An 18,920-nucleotide genomic window follows, 5' to 3' on the forward strand; every position below is an offset into this window, starting at 1 on the left:
TGCTGAACATGGCATTGCCTCCCAGGCTGAAGCTGAAGGTGGCATTGCTGTTCTCAGGTTGGTGCTGCCCCCCAAGGCTAACGGTGGTACTGTACCCCCAGGCTGACGGTGGTACTGCACCCCCCAGGCTGAAGGTGGTACTGCACCCCCCAGGCTGACGGTGGTACTGCACCCCCCAGGCTGAAAGTGGTACTGCCCCCCAAGGCTGAAGGTGGTACTGCACCCCGCAGGCTGAAAGTGGTACTGCCCCCCAAGGCTGAAGGTGGTACTGCACCCCGCAGGCTGAAAGTGGTACTGCACCCCCAGGCTGAAAGTGGTACTGCACCCCCAGGCTGAAAGTGGTACTGCCCCCCAAGGCTGAAGGTGGTACCGCCCCCTCCAAGCTAATACCACCCTCCTAGCACACCAGGTCAGGTTACTACTTTCCACCTACAAGGCTGAGAGCCTTCTTGTCCTAACAAGAAAGCAATGGCTAGAATTTGGCAGGCTAGCCTAGGACTAATGTACTAAATACATTGGACGGAGAACCCACATCACCTGCCCGTAGATCCCACTAGAAACACCAACTACTTTCTAACACAAGGAAGTGTCACAACCAGGAGACACAAGAGTGGTCAAGAAACCGAACCGAGGTCCTGTTGGGAGAGATGCCTGGATTCTTTTGGATTCTAGAAGCTCCTCTGGGTACAAGTTCGGGAGAACGGTGGAAGACACAGGGATGCCTGGCTCAGGGCCAGCTCTGGATGCGCTTGAGGGCCGCAGTACACCTGGCTCTAGGCAGGCCAGCCTTTGTATCTACACACCTACAGCACCCAAGCCAGAACTGAGAGGCCGGGGATGCTGGCGGATCTGGCTGTTACCTCCAGAATCTCAACCCATGCAAGTCTAACTCCAGCCTTCCTGGAGGCATGGAATGGTCACGCTGGCCCCTGGACCCAGAACACAACCAATGGCAAAGATTTTGTGAAGAGGTCTGTCTCCGCGCTACGCAGCAACCACACCGCCTTGAGGTGGTTTTCTTAGTCACTAAACTGACCCATGGGATACTGTGAAGGTTGAGTTCCAGACCCAGAGAACCATGAAAGACTTGAAAAAGGAATTCTAAACCCCAAAATATCCTTCCTTTGAAAAAAGTTAATATTTAGAAAAAAAAAAAAAGAGGTTTTAAAACCTTCATTATTTAAAGCAGGACAAGTGGAAAAGCCATTTCAGATTACAACTTTAGGGGGTAGAAGGGTGTGGCCTTCTCTCCCTTGGGTACCAAGATACACACAGCAGACCCCCAGCTTAGGGAAGGATGAGGGGACAAAGCACAGTGAACGATTTTCTAGGGCCGCGGAGCAGGGATGAAGGGTGTCTCAAAACTAACTTTGGTTCACAGCTGAAATAATACTGCAGGGACTCCAAGCAGTTAAAAACAACCCCATTAAAGCCCACAGGAAATTCCTAATGTAGGCTCCCAGGTTCCTATCGTCTTCTTAAATACATTTATGAAAGGGACAGGGCTGTGACGTCCTTTTGGAAGGCCCAGAGACTTGGTAAATACCTCAGCCCCAAAAGCTCATCATATCCCCCTCAACCGTCACTCTTAGGACCAATAGAATTGAGGTCCTTTTTATTATGAACAATACATGAGCCCACAGATACTGTGGAATTTCAAAGGCTACAGAAGTATTTAGCACAAAAAAATGGAAGAACCTCCTCTCTTCGGTGTACTTTTGAAACCCAAATTAGCTCCCACGGCAGGCTAAACATTGACCAAGTAAACCAACAGGCCTGGTTTCTGTTATGAAGGAGACAAAATAATAATAATAATAATAATAATAATAATAATAATAATAATAATAAGCTGGTCAATAAATATTAAGTTTCTAGGAAGCTGAAGGGACACAGAAGTAAGCAGGTACCGTCCTTGTCCTCAGGGACACTCCGGAGCTTAGGGGAGACTCCACAGGAAGTGCACACTAAAAATAGCTCACATAAAAGAGGACATGGGAGACCTGAGTTCGAGTCTTAGAATATACATTAAAAAGCCAGGCATGGTGGTACATACTTGAAATCCAAGCACTTGGGGAGGGGCACAGAAATGAGCAGATTCATGGGGTTCTCTGGCCACCTGCCTAGCTTAGCACTCAACAAACCCAGGGTGTCCCCGAGATACACTGTCTCAAAAAACTAAGGTGCCTATCTCCCGAGGAACAGTACTTGAGGTTGGCTGCTGGGTGTCATGCACTCGGACCTGCACACTCACACACACAAAGAACAGGCCAGCCCACAGTGCTGTAAAAACAGCACCTGTGAGAGATACAGGGAGTAGAAAAGGCCACGTTATAGGAGTAGCAATACCAGAACAGAACTGGGCCAGGAGAGTGATGTGGAAGTCTGGATGATGGTTTTCATCTCAAGGGAAAGACAGCATGCTGTGTCTAGGGACATTCGGCCCAGATCCCCTTACTACATGAGTCTGTGTCAGCCAAATATGTTCATTGGATCCTGGAGTCCCTGTCTGTGCTGCAGGAGTAGCTAGGGTGGACCTGCATGTGGGAAGTAGGGACGCTCCAAGACTGTAGTCTCTCTAGCCATTTGAGCTCCATGTTTTCTGCCCCCACCAGGCTGCACTTGCTCCTCCTAGGATACTGATTCTCTTATGAACCAGTCAACATGCCAGGCAGAGTGGCATGGGGGGTAGCCTGTCCTGGAAGGGAAGCAGATGAAGCCCTTGTTGTTATCTCTGGTTTTGTCTCTACACCACAGCTGCTGTGGGACTCCTTCCGGCCCCCAGTGAACTTCCTGCTAGAAGGCAGCATCCGTGCTTGGAACCCAGGTCAGTGATGAGTGAGTCATCTGGGTTCTTGTCTTCTGGAGGCCCAGGCATTCTAGACTGGCCTCTGCCCTTGCTGACTCACAGATGCCTCTGCAAGCGCATGGCTGTGAGCTGTCATTAGTCCCCGGGACAGGCCAGTTGCAAATTCTCAGAATTTGGTTTTGATTTTGGTAAGAGAGGAGGAGCTAGTGAGAGGTCTGTGGTGAGAGGATGGAGATGTCGCCACTGGCATCAGGGACCCCTGTGCACTGAGCTCAAGTATCCCATTCTGGCCTGTTTTAGGGGACTGTGAGTTGTGTAGCTAGGTCCCTCTGGGAGTGTCCATTCAGCTCCCCTACTCAGTTACAAACCCAGAAGCTCAAAAAACAAAACAACAACAATAAAAAAACCACCACACAGTCTCTAAATCCATTCCATCTTCTTCCAAGAAGGGCCATCTGGTCTACCTGGCTTGCCAGGCAGTTTAATGAGCATGGAGAAGTGGTAGAAATGGAACTCCTCCCAGGGATAGTCCACCTCCTGCTCTGCAGTGACTATGAATGTGGTGAGCAGCATATCACTCTGGCTTTCTGGCTGATGCCGGATTCCTGGCACAGGTACCACAGCCCTTTATAGTCTACATTTTTTCCCTTTATTCTTGGCTGCATCTGTGTCTCCACACATGCTTTCTAGCTTTCTGAGCACCTACTTTTGATCTGCCCTACCCTGCAGGACTTTAGGCTTCCTTAGCAACGGCTGCAAATAAACCCTTCAGACATGCAAGGCAGATAAAAACTTTCCAGCAGCATTGTGGGACATGCTTTTGATTGGGATTTGAGGAAGGAGGCAGTAGCTTTGAGCACAGAGGTCTGGGAAGATTTTGAAAAGGAGGAAGTGGAGTTGGACTTTGTTACGAATGACCTGTCCCTCAATGTTCAGATACTATCCTGTGGAGATATGGGACTTCACGGGTGATTAGGGGTGATTCTCCACATAAATAAAGAAATGTTGTTATCTAAGGGGCTGGATCCAGTTATAAACATGTAGCAGACATCCTGCTCTCTTGAGTGTGTCCTTCTGGAACAAGGTGATGCATGTGGGAGGCTCCACCAGATGCAATCCCCCACCCCTGATCTTGGACTTCTGAGCCTCAAGAACAATGAGGGGGAAAAGATTTATAATTTAGCCATCCTTGGGTATTTTGTTACAGTCCCCTGCACTAAGACATCATGGGCAAAAAGGAGGGTGGGAGCATGGGAGAATCAGAGTTGGGTGCTTGGAGCCAGAGGAATAGGTGTGGGAGAGAGAAGACGCTGGGTCAGGCTGACAAACAGAAATGCTGAAGTAGAGGCTCCGGACAGGGCGCATGTGTCAACTAGGTCTTCACCAACAACCCTGTGGAGCAACTACTGGTACCCACAGTGAGCAGCTGAGGAAACAGACACATGGAGAAGATAAGTAAGTCGGTAAAGCTTCGCTTAAGAAACAGCAAACGAGGTTGGAGTCAACGTTCTTAACCGTTACGTCTTCACCTTGCTGGAGAGGTGGTATTTTTGTGCGTCCTGGTGGCTAGGACACATAGACTGGGTCGCTTTAAAAATAGAAGTTTACTGTCTCAGGGCTCTGGAGACTGGAGTCCAAGATCAGGTCAAGGTGTTGGCAGGGTTCATCTCTCCTGGGCTTATAACCATGTCTTCTTCTTGTTTCCCACAGAACCTTGCTTTTGTGCATGGAAACCCATGGTGTCTATCTACATGTGGTTTCTTATTTAAAGGACACTTGTCATATTAGAGTAGGATCCACCCTGAAGGCCTCACTGTAATATTTAAATACATCTTTGAAGACACTAACTCCAAATTCAGTCACACCCTGGGGTCTCCCGGGTGAGGGTTTTCACCTCGGAACACAGGGAGATGCAGCAGTTCAGACCACATCAGAAGGGAAGCATACCTGGGGCTTGTTGCAGAGCTAGGAAGGTTTGGGCTGTGTTTCAGGAAGGTCTTGGTGGCAGCCTAGTGTAGGGTGTGTGGAAGGAGGGTGGCATCCATGACTGCACACCAGAGTCACCCAAGGAGCTTGGAAACTGCCAGTGTCCCTGCTGGACTCAAGACCCATTATGTCTGACTCTCCAAAGGGAGACCTGTGTCCACCATTTGTAAGGCTCTGAGTGGTTCCCATGTCAGGCAGAGAGGACTCCCCACCCTGGAGAGAAAAGACAGTCTGGATGCCCAGCCTGGAGAACGGAACTGGAAACTGCAGCTGTCCAGGGCGTGGGACACGAGGGCCTCCACAGTTGCTCAGCTGAAGCTGGCTCAGGGCTGGCCACTTGAGCCGTCATCCAAAGTGCCTTGACAGGACGCTATGCCTGGAAGGCCATCAACACCCCAGAGTCCACCGAAGCCTGGTGTTCTGTTCTTGGGGCCTCTGGAGGTACATGTGGGGCCACACTATCCCAACTGACCATGCCACTCAACACTCTTACTTGATGGATGGGACAGTAGAGTCCTGAAAAGTGTGGCTATTCCCTCTATCAGAAAGGCTCTCTGGAAACAGGACCACAAAAGGAACCGCTTGTGTTCCCAGGGAGTCCACCATCTTTCTTCCAGCACTTCCTGTAATGCCTACTTGAGGACAAGCTTGGCCTTGTAACTCAGGTTCTCAGCAGCTGGCTGCAGCCAGTCCGGGTCAAGGCAATGAGTCTCCCCCATAAACTGGCCCCTGGAGCTGGAGCAGTGACCCTGAGGTTGAGCACTTCCTGCACAGTAAGTCTGGTTCCTAGCACTCCCATTAGGTGGCTCACAAACACCTGCACCTCCAGCCCCAGGGGATTGCCTTCTTCTGGCCTCCACAGGTACCACCCACACATACACGTCATACACACATACACATAAATAAAAATAAATCTAAAGAAAAGACCCTTGGCTGACCAGCCCACAAGAGACTCAGAAGGTTGTGTGATGGAAAGGTGTACTTCACAATCCTAAGACACTGGCTTCAGAGAGGCCTGGCAACACCTGGTCCCTGACAAACTGACTCCAGTGGAACACAAGAGATACTTCCAACCTAAGACATTTTCTCTCTCTCAGCAGCTGCAGGACCCACCCTGGGCTGCTTCTGGGAGGCCACCGCACTCACAGAGGACACTAAATACCAAAATGCACGGGACCAAGTAGTAAGTCTGTAGACTTGTTAAGTGATTATAAAAATGAAGAATGCTTCCTGTTTTAGGGCCTTTCTACAAAAAATAACTTTTTCAACTATGCCGCTGTCCCCAGGACAGGCTTTGTGCTGGGTCCTTGCCACACACAGTGAGGAGAATGAGCAAAATGGCCCACGGAGGGCCGAGTTGGGGAGGGAGACTATGCTAGCAGAACAAGGGGAGGGGACAGGGCAGATGTGGACTGCCACCAACACCCAGCACCTCCTCCACGGTCCCCAAGGGTGAGGGCCCGTGGGAAACAGGCAAGTGTGTTCATCGGGCTGTGGCCCCACAGTAAGCCAGCTCTGCGAGGGGAGCACCATTGCTATTGATGGTGTTTTCCTGTGATGACTCACCCCCTTTTGTGGTTCTGGGAGAAAATCCAGGGTCCCATCCATGTTAAGCATAAGCTTTGCCACTGAAACACACCCCTAACTCTCTGCAGATGGTTTTTTATATTATTTAACTTACATTTTCTTTCTTTTTAAGATAAAAGTCTTGTGTGTCCCAGGCTGGTCTAGAATTCCCTATGCTGAGGGTGAACTTGAACGTCTCATCCCCCTGCCTCCACCTCCCAAATGCCGAGATTACAGGTGTGCACCACCACACCTGCTTATGTGGTGCTGAGGATTGACCCCAGGGCTATGTGCATGCTGGGTAAACATGCTACCAACTGAGCTACATTCCCAGCCCAATTTATTTACTTCTGACAACATTTCATTATGTAGTCCCAACTGACCCCAAAATCATAATCCTCCTGCCTTCCGAGTGGGGGGATTACAGGCATATACCTCATGCTGGACTCTTTGTGGAATTCTTGGGATGTGACAGATGTAGAGATGTTAGGCTAGCCCTGCCCTCAAAGATTACAGTCTAATGAGGGGTATGAGTATCTTATAGTTTGCAGATAAAACATGCCCCCACCCACACACCCAAGGCTCCTGTGTGCATCCAATCCCCGAGAGATGACTGGATCTGGAGGGAACCAGCCACTGATCGATGCACGGATGTAATCTGCTAGCATTTCTAGGAGGTGCTGGAGACTTAGAGGGTGGCTTGGTTGGAGGAGGAGGATGAGGGGCACATCTTTGACAGGTATCTGGTCCCTGACCTATTCCCGTTTCTAAGCTTTGATGAGGTAAGAGACCCAACCCTACAAATTCTCCTGCTGCCCCGGTGTTCCGCCTCACCAAAGGCCCACAGCCGGGCCCGGAGCAAGCTGAGCTCACAGAAGATGAGAACACTAAATCTGTGGCCAAACCGAGACTTTCCTCCTTGTGAGTTCCTCCTTAGGGCCCTGTCACGGTACAAAGCATCCGACTTACCCAGCATCCACGTGTGTACATATCAGCCTCCTGGGCTCCTTGTTATTGTGTATAAAAGGGCTTCATGGCAAGGTAACACGGTGGGGTGGACAGTGGAGAGCAGGAAGGGGGAAGGTGGGGCAGGGCATGTGTGACTGGAGTGCCCCAATGGCTTAAACTTGAAGTAAGAATTCCAAGGAAGGGTGTGTGTAGGATATGGGGGCAAAGGAAAATTTGGGGCTGGTTAAGGCCGGACAGGTAAGGTAGAGCCAGGTGTCTGAAGGCTCTATACCCAAGCACCCTGTACCACCTCCTGACTAGGTGGAACATGGGAGCCCTAGGGAGGAGACAGTCAGTGCCCAGGGGTTTTGAATCATGAACTCTCTCAACCTGGCATGGTTCTACCCCCACGCCACCTGTTACTTCCCCCTAATGCAGGTCCAGGATGCTGCCAGAGGGAGCAGATGTGGGCTCTTAAGTGTTCCAGAAAGGTTTTCAGGTTGGAGGAGTCCACTATTAGATTAGTACATATCTAGGCAGTGTTCTATATTCAGCACCATGGTCTTCTGACTGTAGCCAGGAATGGAAATTTAGAAGCCACAGCTGCTTTGGGGAGGACTCCTAGGGCATCCCCTGCACTACAGCACTGGCCTCTGGTCACACTCTGTCCTGTTTTATTCACCATGAGCTGGAAAGACTACTGTCCGTCACCTCCCATTCCTACAGGTTCAAAGGCAGCCACCACACCCGCCTGTGTTCTAATGCCCACAGCCTTATCACCAGGCAGGGGCCATATTCCTTGTGTGTGTTGGAGGAGGGAATGGCAAGAGAGGGGAAACTGAGGCAGGACAGGCTGCAGCAAATGGGAGGGATGGAAGGGCTCCGGCAGATTTTCTTCTGTCTCTTGACGATGGGCTGGGGTGAGGGTTCCCACTAGACAGTCAGTGGGGGCTGGTTACTGAGGGAGGGGATAGATACGTAGGGCTTCCTTTGGGGCTGTGGGATTCCAGGGCAATGCCCTAGAGAGCCAAGATCCCTGCTTGGCTTTGCCTGCTCTGCTGAAGCAGAGCAGAGGCAGCAAAGGTCCCGTTCTTGTCTAGGTGCACACAGCAGGGTGCAGGGCAATGTGCTCTGGGAGCCCTAAATGTTCTGGCACAGCTGCTCTGAGGAGCACATGTCTCTAGCGAAGTGGTATATAAAGTGGCTGGCACACCCAGCGGGAGCAGGGGGCAAACGCTCCATTCTTAGCTGGTGGGAGAGCACAAGGCCACGGGCTGTGATGAGAAACACAGGACCCAGTGACTCAACACGTCTGGGACAGGTTTATTGTGGAACACTGCATGGGCCTGCCAACAGTCCACAGCTGTGGTATTTAAAGGCCTGGCACATTCCATCCCCCTGGTGGGGCGCCCCACCGCCAGTCCTGTGAAAGAGGCAGCTGGCACCGGCCGTGTGCTGGGGAGACGCTGGCTTGAGACGGGGTGTCAGCATTGTTCAAACCTGTGGGACAGATGCTCCAAAAGGCCTCCATGCAGGTGAGCCCCCAGGGGCCAGAAGGAAGGGACTGGGATTCGTTTGCAAGTGAGTGGGGCAAAGCTGCAGTGGGTGTGTGAATGCATCCAAGGAGCTGCTGGTCTCTGAAATCTCTCATCTGGGAAGGCAGTGGCTGGCAGGTCTTAAAGGGCACCTTAAGAAAGCAAGCAGGAAGCCACCAGGCTGGCTGTTCACTGACCACGCATAAATCACTTGTTCCCCACAAACAACTCCTCTCTTACGTACTGGGTGCTCAGTCACTCACTGGTGTTCTTATCTCTCTACTGGTAAAGAGCCAAGAGCTTAAATAACGTGCCCAAGACCACAAAGCATGGAAAGTTGCAGAGCCAGGATTCGAACCCATGCTCTGAATGGCCATCCTAGAGTGCCTTTAATGCTACCAAGGACCAAGGGTACAGCTATACTGAGTTCCCCAGAGTCAACTATTAAATGAAGTTGTCTCTAAGCAGTGTTCTATATTCAGCACCATGGGCTTCGGGCTGCAGCCAGGAATGAAAATTTAGAAGCCACAGTTGGCCCAGAGTGAGGGCATCTGGGACAAGCCTGTCTCTGAGAAACTGGGCTGCAGTCAAGAAGGGCCTAAGGCTGGGGTGGGCCAGTGTGGAGCTTGGGCACTAAGATGTACACCGACAGGTGGAATTCTCAATCCCAGTGGCAGAAGAATCCCAGGAAGGAAAGGGGGCCCACTCTTATCTTCCAGAGTGACAGCCACCAATAATTCTGTGCGGGTACAGCTTGGAGGCAAGGCTCCAGGACAGACAGGAATGCTCTTTTCAAATGGTACAGCAAGAGGAGGGTGAGCCGGGCACTGGAAGAGGCACTTTGAGGGTACCCCTAGACCCTCAGCATCCTGTCAAGTGAAGGGCTCGTGTCCCAGGTCCTAAAATCACAGCACTGTCCAATACTCTTCAGGGGTCAACTGTCCCTCACTCCCACACCATGTTCTCTGCTTCTTTGGTGTGCCTGGCTTAGTGCGCAAGCATGACAGAGGTCAAGAAAGGGAGCGGCCCGGGCACGGTGGGGGTGGGGAGAGCAGAGGCCTCAGGAGCACACAGCTTCCTCATGCCCACTAGCAGGTCACAAGGCATCTCCTCTCCTGGGTCAGGGTTTGGAGAACTCGGGAGAAAGGAGTGTTCAGCCTTAGCAAATACGGCTAAGCCGAGGAAGTCTTTGTGGCCTGCAACATGAGTCAAGCAGGTATGAAAACTCTGCAACTGTCAGCCTGTGTGGGAATCTTCTATACAAGTCTATCTGATTCTAGCTGTGCTCTGACCCACTCAGCCCCACGTTAACAAGCCACAGGTACATATTAAGGTCACTTTCTCATACCTACATCTGGCACACAGACCACCGACACCACAGAACAGCAGGCAGGGAGCACCTAGGCCCTAGACTCCAGGAGGTAGTGTGCTCACACAGAGCTGTGCAAACACAATATATATGGGTCTTAAAAGACGATGGCCATGTCTAAGAAACAAAGCCTTTGTTTTAGTGAATTCAGGCATCGTTTTTTGGTTTTTTCATGCCCAGGGGCTTTCAATATGAAGAACAGAACCTTCAGTGAGAAGCAATGAACTGGCTGAAACAAACCATAGCTTTTTCCCGGGTTTCACTGAAAAGGGGCTCCAGGAAACAGTGGCCATGTGAGACCCTCACACAATGGTATCAGAACCTCTGGCTTTCCCACCATTCTATATGTTTTTAACTTTTTTTTTTCTGAAACATTTTATGTGTTGGTATTTGGCCCACATAAAACATGTCTGTCTGTACACCACTACACATGTGCCTGGTGCCTGTGGAGGCCAGATGTCAGATCCCCTGGGACTGGAGTTACAGACAGCTGTAAGCCAGCCTGTGTGTGCTGGGAATCAACCGGGATCCTCTGGAAGAGCAGTCAGTGTTCTTAACCACCTCTCCAGGCCCCAAATATCAGATATTTTGTATTTCCCTATGCATTTACTGGTGTGTGTGTGCTGGGGGGGGGGGGGGTGTTGTCACTGACAGTCAATGTAGCTTCCAGAACAATGCTCTTGGGTATTTTGGGGTCAAAAAAGAATAAACAGATTAATTTATAATTTTGCCAAAGGAAAATATTTTCATTGTCTCTCAGAAATGACTTTCTGTTTCCAGGAAGCAGGGTTGTTATCTGGGTAGGAAGCTTCCAAGATTAGGCCAGAGTAGAGACTGCCCAGACCCAAGTCTACAGGCCTGAGCCTCGGCACACATGGGCGAGACTCCAGGGCAGCACTACTCTGGGGAGCTTCCACGAAAGGGAGAGGGAACTAGGGTGAAATCTTGGTTTCTCCTATGTGACGCATCAGGAACCTGGATTCTGGTGTTTCTACAGTTGTCTGATCTGCTCACACAATGGGCAGCTTTGAGTGCTTAAACCCATCATGCGCCAGGAAATGATTAATTATATTGGGTTAAGTCATATGAAATTGCTGACACACACACATACACACACACTCACACACACACACACACTCACACACAGAGTAAATGTAAAATGAAAAAAAAAAACTACCTAAAAACAAAAATCAAACCCTAAACTTAGAACCTTTAAACTCTGAGGGACACTTTACTGTTTAATCCAACTTTAAAAAAGTAGAGAACATAGGGGATAACCAAGATGTTTTGAAAAGTAAAGGACAACTGTGGGAGACTTTTTACACTGCACACACATGATATGAGCTCACAAAGTGAGTGCACATATTTAGCAGTAGTTATCTGGACAGCTTCAGCAGCCATGAGATAACCACTTGGGCCAGGATGTGAACGTTAGCCAGTGGCCAGTAGGGTGAGACCAGGGTTTCTCCGCTCGGCACTGGTAACATCTGGGACCTGATCTCTGTCATGTGGACTGTGCTCTGCGTTGTATGTAGGATGACCCACATCCCCAGCCTCTACCCACAGGATGCTAGGAGTGGCCCTCTGCCTAAAACCCACAGGGTCAGATGGGTTCTCTGCAGTCTGTGCACACTGAATGGATGTGAGGGAAATCTCTGCCAGTTCCCAAACCCAGGAGAAAGATTGGATGAACGCACCATGGGAGGGTACCAGAGTAAACAATGGCATCCCACCATCAACCTCAACACTGGAGAAGGAACCCTGCCTGAGAGAGTGAAGAGGTCCTGGGGAGGAGACAAGGTCTGCAGACTTGATCACTGTTCCATAAGGGCCTGGATGGGAGACAGGAAGGGCCCTCCCCACCTCCCTCTGGGTCTTTACTGTTCTGACACCTAGGTTCATAACAAATACTTCTCCCACCTCACTGGCTCCAAGGTCTCCACTTCAGTGTTACTCCCCTGCCCCTCCTGGGGGTGGGGGGTGTTTCTACCTTTGCCCTGTAGCAGCGGAACTTACTGCCCCCGCCCCCAGCCCACCAAAGCTGGATAGCCTGCTCATGCTACAGTTCACCCACACTTCTGCATAGAACTGGACACACTCCCCATAACTATTGTATGGACTTGGTTTTCACTTCCTCTCTCTCCAGAACCCAACAGGGCACTCAACGCACGGCAGATTTACCATCCCTTCCCCCAAACCTTTTGCCAACTTGAAGAAACTTCAAAGGATGGGCAGGGAAGCCCAAGAGGTAAAATTCAGGAGGATAGCGTCAATCACGTGTCCATCATGGCTAGCAGCGTCATCCATGTGTATACATATGCTGGTTTGTTTCTAAAAGTCACAAGGGTGTGCACAGCTGAAGTGATCCCACACAACAGGGAAATATGCAAGTCTGCCTTTATCCACGTGTATTCTGACACTCACTAGTTCCTTATTATGACACGATTTTTGGACCAATGTTTTGTGCCTCAAGCCAAATCAAACAGCTGTCAATGTGTCAACAACACAAACTAAGAGCCCAATGAGAGCTGACAGCTAAGCTGGGATGTAGACCTCTACACTTGGAAACTGGGACCACAGAAGGAGCCACCGTTTATACATTGATGGGGAGGGGGTGCCACTCAAGGATCATGTCTGTCTTCACACTCAGCATGTGGGCAGCAGGCCAACACCTGTCTGCGTGGTGCCCATTGCCACTGCAGGATTCCAACAGCAAGAACACAGAGACATTTCCATCTAACTTTTATATGAAGAATTTAATCATCTATACACATAACTAGTCCAAAAGGTTGTATTACAATTGTTAAAGCCGCAGGTTTATATATTTATATATTTTACATTCATATCCACGCAAACACTGGAGCGCAAGCAGACGAGGAGGGACTGCCCTGTCCTCTGCACCACGTGAGGGAGAAGGACCGGGACACAACTGTCAGCCCAGGCGTCGCCCCAGGAGGGAACCCCGAGGGACGTCAGTTAACTTATGACTGGGACAGCTAGACGCTGCTTCGGGTTTCCTGTGCTGTCAGCAGTGGGCAGTTTTTCGTTTTTATTGAGAGATTCCAACTAATGTCTAAAGACAAACATGGCTTAGCTACAGCACGTTAACACACATGTGGACCAGGAGCGCCGCTTCATATTACTCTCCACAGTCTAGTTAAAAATGTAAACACTGGAAATTAATTGCAGGGAGACTTCTATACATTCTTTCTTGTCAAGAAAATTACTTGTTCAAAATATTCCATGAAAAGCAACTGGAATAGAACTTCATGTAACAGAGACTAAGATTGTAGATACTGTTGATCATAACCACCTTGGTGGTGGTGTCTTACTGATTTACGGTATGAAAATACGCCAAATTAAAAACTCAAAACAGAACACCAACCAACTAGATAAATCTGAGACCAAACGGAAACACAGGTATTTTCTCATGTGGCTACACAGTCACTGTGCAAAATAAAATCAATGCAGTAGATGAGAGCATTGTACACGGTGGTAGCGTTTGCCATGGGAAGAGCTACTTCTTCAGTACAGATGTATTACATGCGCAACATGTACATGTGACATCACAAACAAGCACAACACCTTCTCTTTAGTCAGGCTCCATCTACACATCTTCAAAGCGGGTATACCCAACTCCTCTGCACTCTACAGAGGGCAAAATCCCCAAACTACACAGTTTAGTTGTAACACTGGACAAAATGGAAGAATACATCAAGTCTCAGATTTATGGACATTTGGAACAATTTTTAATAACACATGCAGCATTCCTTGATAGTGGGTCTTTTTGCAAAACCAAAATAGCAAAGAAGTAATTGATTGACTTTTATTAAAAGGCTAAAATACACATTTAAAAATAATCTTAGAACTCCCGAAAGCACCTGTGGCAAGGCCGGGCAGTCAGTCTGTAAGTAGGAAAGCCACAAAAGGACCCACCACCCTGTGCTCTTTTGCAATTTTGCTCCTGTCTCAGCACGTAATGACTCAGACATTGCGATCACATGCAGCTACTGTAAAATGAGGTAAACTGCTCTGCAGTGACTTCTTCTACTCAGAAGGCAGTAGGTGATCATGCTGCAAGTCACATGATCAAGGCTGCATCTCCCATCATCCCTCTGGGCAGTGATATGGGATAGTGGGTCTCTTTGAGGACTTTCAAGCCTGAGGGGGGGATGGACAACATATGATTCCTAGAAAAAGGAGGAAAACAACACATAAGCAAAACAAAACAATGAGCAAAATTCAAGCTAGGAAAATGAGTCAGGCATGTACACAGCATGGTGCCAAAATGATTTAAAAAAAAAAAAGAAAGAAAGAAAAGAAAAAAAGAAGGAAGGGTGGGGAGGGGAGGGGGACATGCTACAGAAGGAATGAAATTTAAAACCGAAAACAACCCCACGAGATAGCCTTGCATCACAGAAGGTCTTCAAAGAGACTGTCGCGGATGCAGCAGTGGTCTGGTTTCACGTTCTGCAAAGCAAGCTTGGCGGAATCAGAGCAATGCTGCATGTTTTACGGGGGGACACCAGAGAGGCGAGGGGGAGCCGCCGCCGCCACCGCCGCCGCCGGGGCACTTACATTGCTGGCTTGGGTCCATGTCCGTGGTCAGCTTCACGTAATTGGACGGGAAGAGCCCCACCTGCCCGCTGACTTCTCCTCTCCACCAGTCGGGGTCCTCCTTGTTGAGGACGTTGATGATCTGGCCCTTGCTGAAGGCCAGCTCGTCATCGTTCTGTGCGGTGTAATCGTACATCCCGATCACCTGGCACACTGCAGGAGACAGGGCTGGGTGAGCAGCTGGGCAGCCCAGTGCCACACGTGCAGCAGGTGGATACATGCCTGGACGGGCTTCGCCCTTCAGAAGGGGGAGGAGCAGGGGGGAGGGCCTCACTGGACATGGTGTGCCAACAGAGGAAGATGAAGGACTACATTTCAAGAGGACAGCAAGATTCTGACCCTGCCTTAAAGGTCCCGACATCTTCCCTTTTCACGGTACTTGTCAGCAGATGAGGGAGTCTTTTTCTGAGCACGGTGGAAGGACCCACGGTGCCGACTCTGCAGGACTGGCTGGTACCACCCAATTCCCACGACACAGCACAGACAGCCAGGGGCCACAGCACTTGACTGTCTTTATTTTCATCTCTTGTCAGGCTGAAGAGGAACCCCAGGGCCACATGTGCACTAGACAAGTGCTCTTCCACTGAGCTCACAGCCCTGGATCTGGCCGTTTTAAAGATGGACTGTGACTATCACCTGGTCTGGGAACACTTCCAAATCTCAGTGAAAACGGAAATCAGCGCTTTATGAGGTGATTCTGCCGTATATTCGTGTCTCGGGGATGACCACGTTCTAGAACAGCCTTCTTTGTCTTTTAACCCACCGCGGCTGACCCACCCTCACTGCCTGGCATCATCTTATTTCTTCACCAACAACCTGCATCAGCTTCAGGGCTCTCAAACCGTCCAGCTCAGAGAACAGAATCACTTCTGCAGGGGATTCAGGGCTCGCATGCTGACAGGGGAGGGTCCTGCCACATCTCCCCGGGGACAGCAGAGTCAGATGGTACCCACCCCACCACTGCCTGCACTAGGCCTCAGCTCATGCAAAGAGGACAAGCTGGGGCTCAGGATTCAGCCACAGCATTTATAGGTCCTGACATTTCTTGCAAGGACAACAAGTTTAAAGCTAGTGTCACAGGGGACACATGTAACAGACATCCAATCACGGGGTGATGACGAAACAAAACTTCCACAGTCCCCACAGATGCCACCAAGTCTAGGGACCTCAGGACCTACAGCAGAAATCTGAGCTCTTCCAAGACTAATAAAGCAGCTAGCTCACTGCTTTAGATCAGAGAGCAGCAAGTCAGTTGCAGCCCTCTGCCTGCCCTCTAGGAAGAGACACACAGCATCCTGCCCACTCAGGGGACCCCTCGCTCCCCAGCAAATGCCACAAGGAAGCTCTTTCGGCCTTGTGCAGCACTACATTATGACCATCAGACCCCATGGCTCCAGCTCCACCTCTTGACTTATCAAGGCCCCAGCAGTTTATTTTAGGGGCCCTTTCTGTTGTCTCATCCAATGGCCCAAATCCCAGTGTAAATAGCTGGAAGGAAATCAAGAGAAAAATCTGGCTTTAATGCCACGGTGCTCCCAACTCCTCCAAGAGCCCAATAGTGCGCGGCACAGAAAGGCTACTGAGATGTTTGGAGATTTGGAAACCACACTCCCTGTCACACTAGCTGTGGCCACAGCCAGCAAACACAAGTGCTGAGCACACACAACAACCATACGAGACACTGGATGGGAAACCTGAGCGGGAGCGCAGCAACCCGGGAGCGCAGCAACCCGCGAGCACCTTACCTGCCGGCAGCGCCGCAGACTTGGGGAGCTCAGTTGGGGTGCTTTTGCTTGCTCCAGGGCTTAGAAGTTTGACATAATTTGCTGGGAACCAGCCTATCTGGCGCTTCTTCCCTCGAGCCTAAGGAGAAAATGGTCATGTTTTATAAAGTTTTTTTTTTGTTTGTTTTTGGTTTTTCGAGACAGGGTTTCTCTGTGCAGCTTTGCGCCTTTCCTGGAACTCACTTGGTAGCCCAGGCTGGCCTCGAACTCACAGAGATCCGCCTGGCTCTGCCTCCCGAGTGCTGGGATTAAAGGCTTGCGCCATCACCGCCCAGCTCATGTTTTATAAAGATCAAAGCCCATCTTTCTCACACAATTTGCCTTGTACCAGGGCACTGTGTCGTCCCGCTGAGCGGAGAAGACAGTTACAAAGGGCAGTAACTGTCGCAGACATCAAACTCTTCCGTTCCAGCCGTTGGTCCGCAAGCCCGGAATGTTTCGTAAGGGCTGCACTGTGCAGAGCCCACACTCAGGGTATTCTGTGGTGTGGCTGAGACAGAAGTCTGAGGGCTGGGGAGACAGCTCAGGGTTCAGAGCACTGGCCCTTCTAGAAGACCTAGGTTCAGTTTCGGCGGATAAGGATCCAGGCCCACGAGTCTATCCTGTGTTCTCTCTGTTTCTCTCCTCTCTGTCTCTAACTAAGTCTCTTATCCCTCATTTCTCAAGAGTCCCTGGGGTAAGTAAGTGTGGGGGCCGGTCCCCTATAGGGTCCCTCAGAGGAATGATGGAGAAAGGTGACAGGAGCCATGAAAATGTTCCAACGGGAGAGGGACACCTGGACCAGAAGGCCAGTGGCAGTCAAGACACAGGTGCCCGGGGACGGCTCGACTGCGTACCTTCTCCATATCTCTCATGGCCACATCCAAAGCAGAATGGGAGTCAGGACTGCTGGCACAAGCCTGCAACCCTAGCATTCAAGGCAGGAGCAGGAGACTTGCAAGTCTGAGTCCAGCCTGGACTACACAGTGAGACCCTGCCTCAGAAACTAGCTGAGGCCAGGAGTGGCAGTGCACGACTTTAATTCCAGCACTGGGGAGGCACAGGCTGGCAGATGTTGTGACTTTGAGGCCGACCTAGTCTATACAGTGAGCTCCAGGCCAGGCAAGGCTACATAGTGAGACCATGTCTAAAATGAAAAAGAAAGAAACACTTCAGTTCCCCACTCCTCACACATATAAAGCAGAATGGAGTCCTGGGTCCTGGGGTTGGAGTCTCAACAAGGATGCTGTGCCGGCCGGCCAGTACCTCCGGACAGGGTTCTTTCGGCCGCCCACCAGCAGTTCCTATGTAAGTCTGTATCATCAGTTACACCATGGGCTGCGGCTCTTCTTCCCCAGATGTCCATCGCACCACAGCGTGGGTCCTCCCTCCTCCCTCGGGGATGGCCTGGACACAGCTGTGAGAGCCATGCATGGCTGGGGGGCTGCAGCCAGCCCTTCTTCCTCCCAAGGAGTCCCCTCTGCTCTGACCACCCCACCCCGCCCTCTGTACTCCACGGCCGACACCTCCTCTTCCGTCTCAGACTTATCTGTCTGTCACACCATCCTGCTCAGAGCCACATGGAAACTGAGTAACGTGATAAGCAGGCTGCGGACACAGCCTGGTGGCACAGTTAACGCAGGCTCACTCTATAGGGACACTGGGTTCTCACAAAGGGGCAGTCGCAAGTGACCAGTTCACAAGCGGAGACGTCCTGTGTTATGCAGCAGGTCCCAAATGCTAGACTCTAACGGAGAAACACTGTATGCGTCCCTTGTATACAAAACCAGACAGCTGCTGGGAACTCAGCCCTTTGGCAGGCCACTAAGGAATGCCTATGTGGTGAGGCATGGTCCACGCTCCCCTTCATAAAGGGAGGGGGGGCAGTGGAGCGAAGCCAGGTGGAGCCTGCAGACTGGTGTGCACTGAGTGAGGAAAAGATGGCGGGCAGGAGCGAGGCATTTCCTGTGCAAGAGCCAGCCGGCCGGCCTCTTAGGTATAGCTGCTCCTAGGTGCGGACATGCATGTTTGGCTGGCTCCAGGAGCCCCGAAGATTCCAAACCACAAGGGAAGTCAACTTTCATCTTCTCTAGTAATGTCGGAGCACACTTAACCCGACTGTTTCTGGAACCACTTGGTTACCAGGCTCTCTCATCATACATAGCTCTCTAAAAAAATCTACTCTGTGTGTGTGTGTGTGTGTGTGTGTGTGTGTACCCAAAGAGGCCAGAAGGGGTCATCAGATCCCCTGGAGCTAGTTCCAGGCTGTTGTTAGCTGCCTGATGTGGGTACTGGAAACCTAGTTCAGGTCCTAATCACTGAATCATCTC

The 18,920-nt window shown here is 50.6% G+C and overlaps 1 protein-coding gene across 3 annotated transcripts in view; it reads right to left on the reverse strand.

The window, feature by feature from the left end:
* Itsn1 (intersectin 1) overlaps window positions 1-18,920 on the reverse strand; it is a 189,273-nt gene that overhangs the window by 27,450 nt on the left and 142,903 nt on the right. For 2 of the 3 annotated variants that reach the window (XM_059276967.1, XM_059276968.1), the window contains exons 27-28: window positions 16,573-16,690; window positions 14,789-14,980 (exon numbers count right to left, since the gene is read on the reverse strand). In XM_059276967.1, the coding sequence (XP_059132950.1) occupies window positions 14,789-14,980; window positions 16,573-16,690 (310 nt within the window). Of the gene's footprint in view, window positions 1-12,947; window positions 14,401-14,788; window positions 14,981-16,572; window positions 16,691-18,920 lie in introns of those variants that run through there. The other variant, XM_059276969.1, reaches the window with a different exon arrangement.

This window comes from Peromyscus eremicus, chromosome 12 (genome assembly GCF_949786415.1).
Source record: "Peromyscus eremicus chromosome 12, PerEre_H2_v1, whole genome shotgun sequence".
In the NCBI taxonomy this organism is placed as follows: domain Eukaryota; kingdom Metazoa; phylum Chordata; class Mammalia; order Rodentia; family Cricetidae; genus Peromyscus; species Peromyscus eremicus.